Source organism: Lactuca virosa, chromosome 1, assembly GCF_052849685.1.
Source record: "Lactuca virosa cultivar CGN04683 chromosome 1, Lactuca_virosa_CGN04683_v6, whole genome shotgun sequence".
In the NCBI taxonomy this organism is placed as follows: Eukaryota; Viridiplantae; Streptophyta; class Magnoliopsida; order Asterales; family Asteraceae; genus Lactuca; species Lactuca virosa.
The window spans coordinates 106,648,907-106,654,973 of NC_136426.1; the positions used below are offsets into that span (position 1 = coordinate 106,648,907).

Sequence of the window (6,067 nt, forward strand, 5' to 3'; positions counted from 1 at the left end):
GTAGAAGACGATCCAATTGGTTGAACATTCACTGGAACATTGACATTTCCAGTGATACATGACCATAATTCTTCATGAAGACCATTCAGATAATCCTGCATACGATCAGCCCACTGATCATAATATTCAGGGATTAGCATTGGAATTTTGGTTGATGATCCTAACAGATGAGAAAACGAGGTCATCGAATTGAGATTGAAACTCGCCATTGTTGTACGAAAGCTGAATTTGAAACTTTTTAAGAAGAATTAAAAATTTGAAAACAAACTTGTTGATTCAAATTGGAATTGAAAGAAAAACACTCGATTCAACAATTCAAATGCAGAATCAAATCACAGACTAAGATTTAGACAATTTTTCACGATCAAAAAGTGCGGAAACTTTCGAACCAAAAATTTGATTCAAAATTTTTTTGAATGGATGAAAATCAGATCACAGATGTGATTCCTACTCTGATACCAATTGATGAACCAATGAATCGAGTATAAAATAAATCAGAGTGTGAAATCAATTATGAATGCGAGATTGAACAACAGATGTAAATATGATCTTTTTTCAGCTCTATTACGCTTTCGAATGTTTACAGAGTACAATAGACAGGTCTGTAAAAAAACTCTTTTCTAACTCTAGTAAATATCCCTATTTATAGGGAAACGAAAGCGTACAAAAAATATACTAAGGCATATACACTAACTCTTCGAACAAAAGCGCCTTAGTAAATACATTACAAAACATTCGAAGAGTCTAAAATATATTTCGACTAATTACAACAATTCGACCCTTACAGATTAAAGGGATTGTATCTAATCTTTACTAAGAACCGATCATCATCCCAAAGATATCGGATCTTCTATCTATTCTATACATATATTTATTATTACCTAATATACAAATATTATATTAGATTATATAACTATACGTTGACGCTGATAAGACTTGAGGCGTTGGCGCTGATGGTGACGCTGATAGTTAGCATGTAGAGTGTTTCACTCATAAGATCATAAGGTGTGACCTTACAATGCCCATGATTTTCTAGGGTTTTCAACGTATTTAAGGGCCAGGATTCACATTTTAGGGCATTTTCTCAGCCTCGATCTCGTCTAGAACTCTTTGATAGCAACCCTAACCTCCATCTTCATGATTTGAGCTCCTCCTCGATCCATGAACCATTTTTAGTGCACATTTTGGGTGTTTTTGTGAAGGAAGCAAGAAAGTTTGTGCTTGGAGGCTTGGAGCTTGTGGATTCCTACCTTCATCTATCTTTTAGACCTTTATAATTCACAAAGTTTGTTGCTTTTTGGTATCTTGTCTTTGGATCTTGAAGTATTATGAGTTTTTGTCCATGTTGAAGAGTTTTGAGTAAGATTTGGGAATAAAGTTTGCAACTTTATTATACTCAAAGGTCCCAAGAACATTACATGTTTCAGATATGGACTCAGAAGTTGTTTTGATGTCATGCATGAATTTTTGACTTCATTTCTTACAGTTTTGACTTAGTTTTGGGTGAGAGATGAATTGCACATGCATGTCAATAAATGCATCATTTTTATGGTCCTTTGTTATGCAAAGAAGCTTTTTGGAAAGTATTAAGGATTATCTTAGCGGATTAAACTCTTAAGGAAGAAATGTCTTCCTTACCGAAAACCATGGTGTAACCAAGGAAGGGCGCGATGCAATGCATCTCTTTTATCCGGACGTGGTGGCATGATGATCGCCATGGCGTGGAGACAGGTTTCTCCGTGAATGTTTTGTTGGATGACTATCATGACGCGGTTAGTGGTTGGCCACGACGTGGTGGTTGACTGTTAACCGTTGACCGTTGACTTTTGACCATTTTGACTTTTCGTAAAAGTTGAGTAACACTGAATTTTTATCTAAGGAATGGTCTCAGTTTGGCATTCGGAGCATGGATTAGCTATTTTGTTGCTGAGGTAGCTGGTGAGCTCCTATTGAGTAGTTCAAGTGAGTTTTCTATGTAGGATGCTAGATTGTCTTTGTGACTCTTGCATGTATATTGGGCGGGCACATGATGTGGGGGGGGGGGGGGGCGATATGTGGGAGGGGCAGTTATAAGGGTGAGGCTCGTTAGTTATATGGGAGGGGACCGATATGTGGGTGGGGTCCGATGTTCCCTTAGTTGTGTGGGTGGGGTCCGATGTTATGTATGTTATGTGGTATTTTATGAAACTCAATAAGCTTTGTGTTTATGGTTTCATGTTTAAATGTTTTCAGGTACTTCTGGTTCCAAAGGGAAGGGTCCGACTTGATGGCACTGTATCCTGTGGAGTTTTATTCTGCACTCTTGATTTATGATTTATGATTTAAATGTTTTTTTAATTATCAAGATATGTTATTGGTGAAAGTCATAAATAGTTTATTTGATGATGGTGGGCTTCATACTTCTCATTCCCAATTGGGAGATTGGTCATGGGCTAAAATTATCGCTTTAAATTCGTGGCTTCTCAACCAAGGTGTTTTGATAGATTCGGTTTTAAAGGAAAAAGTGGGCAATGGTAAAAACACTAAATTCCGAAAGGATGTTTAGTATGGTAATCAGTGTTTATCGGATAAATTCCCTAGGATCTTTGAACTTGAAAAGGAACAAAATTGTTATATTGTAGATAGAAAGATTGTTGGGGTTTGGTATTGGAAGTGGAGGCATCAACCAATAGGTGGTGAAGAAGATTTCAGTTTATGGGTCTTATTGATTGTCTCGAACAGGTCGAGTTATCAAACGAAAATGACAGGTGGTAGTGGGATATTGAAGCGAGTGGGTCCTTTTATGTGGGTGTGACTAGATAATGGAGGGATGAAATTGTTCTTCCAAATGCAATTATAGATACTGGATGTCCGGATGGAACACTTTTTTACCTAGAAAGGTAAACACAATGATATTACATGCTCGTTTAGATTAAATTCCAACTACGACAAATTTATTAGCAAATCGGGATATAGATGTTTCCTTCAATTTTATGCTGTATTTGTGAGAATGAAGTGGAACAGTTGGATCACTTGTTTTGGTATTCAAATACAAATATAAAATGTTATGTTTCTTGGAACTATTGGTTGAAAAACCCTATGTGATTTTTTTTATTATTTATTTATTTATTTATTTTTTTGGTAGAGTTTTTCTTTTATATATATGGCTAATTGTTTAAAAAAAATCATCTGTCTTAATGTTGACATTTATTTTGATTTATTTATATATTGATCTTTTTGAACGGCATTTATCTTGATCTATTGGATGATATTTAACTACGTGTGAGACCCGTGTAATACACGAGTTTTTTTTTATAAAATAAATTGAATTTGGAAAGGATATGAAGAATAGCTATGAATGAATTGAAATTTAATAACTGCAAATAAGCGTCAATTTGAGAGGTGATTTCCAAAAATTGTGTATGTAATTTAGGAAGATATATTTGGATTTAATGTATTCATTGACAAAATACCAGAGGAGATATTCACGTTTCCTTTATTTTTTGTATAAGATTCAGTAAAGTATTTGATAGTTTTTAATTTGATAAAAAACCAAAAAATCCACAACTTGCCAACTGGAATTAAATTTAATTGAAAAAATTATAAAAATGTCACGTGTCGTATTGAATGAGAATGTGACACGTGGCAGAAAACTTTCATTTATTAGGTAGGATTACCGTAAATTAGAAATGTACGTACGGCTTCTTCAAACCTACTGTTATGTAATGTCACTAATGTCGGACATAATTTAATAATGCCATTTAAAATTTCATCAAAACAGAAACCATTTCGTATAGATATGTGCAGTTGGACTAAATAGTTATGTGGCTTTAAGACATTCTGACTTGCATCTCAAACATGTTTCATTTAATAGATTGCTAAGCATGTTATGTATCCCAATTTTGGATTCTGAGGTGAAATGCAACTCTTTTCTCTGGTTTAGTGTTAGAAGCAAATATGGTAAAAACCTTGATAGGGATAATTGGCTGTAGTGTATTTTGCTCTGTTCTTGGTCCTGTTGTACTTCTAGCTTCTCGCTAGCCCCGTTGGTTTGTTATTGAAATTGTGCTGTTCAAAAAAAAAAAAAAAAAAAAAAAAACTTACGGACTTTAACCAAGTACATCTATATAGTAGGCTGGAAATTTAAAATAACATGATTGAACAAACTCATATAATTATTAAATATAAAACCATGCACCGTATAAGTTTTATTGTTAAAATTATTTCATAATATCAAACTTGTCGACTTATAGTTCCTCGCCATATTTAAAGAAGTTGAATGATGTATTAGCATAGCTCAATCCACCGTCAATAACTAGATTCTGTCCACTTATGTATTTAGCCTCGTCGCTTACCAGAAAAAGCGCAGCATATGCAGCATCATCTGTTTTGAGTGTCACCCCCTTTAGGTTCGCTGTTAAGTTCATTGCGTTCTCAAAAGCCTCCTTTTCAAGCCCAGTAATTTTTTTAGTTAAAGGTGTAGCTATTCCATAAGGTGACAAACAGTTGACTCGAATGCCAAATTGTCCAGGCTCTACTGATAGGTTCTTGGTTAGACCAACTATTGCATGCTTTGAACAACAGTAAGCATGAGAAGCGATACCACCAAGATGTGAAGAAAGGCTAGACGATGATATTATTGTGCCAGATCGCTGTGGAACCATGACCCTAGCAGCATGTTTCATGCAAAGGAAGACGCCTGTTACATTAACATTAAGCACACGTTCAAAGTTTATTTTCTCATTGTCGATAATACGTGCTTTGATAGGATCTACTACCCCTGCATTGTTAAACATGATGTCAAGTCTTCCAAAAGTAGTGACTGCAGTATCTACAGCGTTTTTGATATCTTCTTCGTTAGTTACATCACAATGGACATATATGGAGTTTGATGAGCCAATCTTCTCACAAACCGATAGACCAAGTTGGTCTTGGATGTCTGCAATGATGACTTTTGCTCCATGTTCAGCAAAAAGCTTTGCGGTACACTCGCCAATACCACTCGCTGCTCCAGTTATTAAGGCTACCTTTCCTTCTAGCCTACATGGGTTGTATAAAAAAATCATATTCATATTATCTGAAACAGCGAAATTATATATAACAAAAGGGAAGGGATATTTCTTGATAATTTGATCCCTTCACATGAGATCGATACAAAGCCTTTATAGTCATCCTACGAATTAGTAAAACATACATTTGGATGAATCAATTTATTAAGTAGAAATATCACTTCCCATAACAAAAACACATATATACAATTCCTTCTAGATAATTCCACTTGCTCTTGTGGTTATTAGTGATATCTTTCTTTACCAACAAGCAATACGTAACATTTGTAAGCATCGTACAAATTTTAGATTCCATAATGCTAAAGAAATTAAAAATACGTTGCATGTTATTATAGATAAAAATCCAGATATATTATCCAATGTTTATATAAAGTATGTAAACACCATCAATACAAAACTTACCTTTTTGTAATACTTGTCATTGTCTCTGAAAAATATAAGGAGATAGTTAAAGATGGTTTGGAAGGAAGGTGAAGGTCAAGAATTATTATATAGTGTAGATTGGTTTGCATATATTTTTTTTTGCCGATTAATGTTCGTGGCTCAAGAATTATAATATGGTTGTGATTGATTGACCTACTTCTAATGGGTGAATTGAAGGTCGATAGTTAATATATAGTGGAGATTTATTGACCTACGATGCTGAAGGGATTAAAAAATTCATTTCACGCTGTAAAGTAATGTAACCCCAATTTTGTCGACATTAACTTCTTGCTATTGTAGGCTATTTTTTTATTAGGAAGTTATGCAAACTAACCCTTATAGATAAACGTGTAATTTATTAAAAATAATCAACTTTTTTAATAATTTGGAAAAATGATCATCATCTTTGGAAGCGGACATTCCGCAGAAGCACTGTTCATTTCGGAAAATCGGTGGTAAATATAGATTGTAATCCAGAATCTAACACCATACATTACGGAATCAATTCCAAATTACGATAGTTAAAACCTTACATATAGGACTGAACTACGAGACAACTAAAATTACGTTTTTCTTCCTATACAAGTTGTTGTATT

At 34.3% G+C, this 6,067-nt stretch overlaps 1 protein-coding gene across 1 annotated transcript; it reads right to left on the bottom strand.

Annotated features, from left to right (window-relative positions):
• Window positions 1–4,226: 4,226 nt before the first annotated feature.
• On the bottom strand, window positions 4,227–5,470 carry LOC145106073 (secoisolariciresinol dehydrogenase-like). The gene is made up of 2 exons (XM_079043121.1): window positions 5,451–5,470; window positions 4,227–5,019 (listed from the first exon to the last, which is right to left on the bottom strand). Exons 1-2 carry the CDS (start codon window positions 5,468–5,470, stop codon window positions 4,227–4,229), a joined length of 813 nt encoding a protein of 270 aa, XP_078899247.1.
• Window positions 5,471–6,067: the final 597 nt, after the last annotated feature.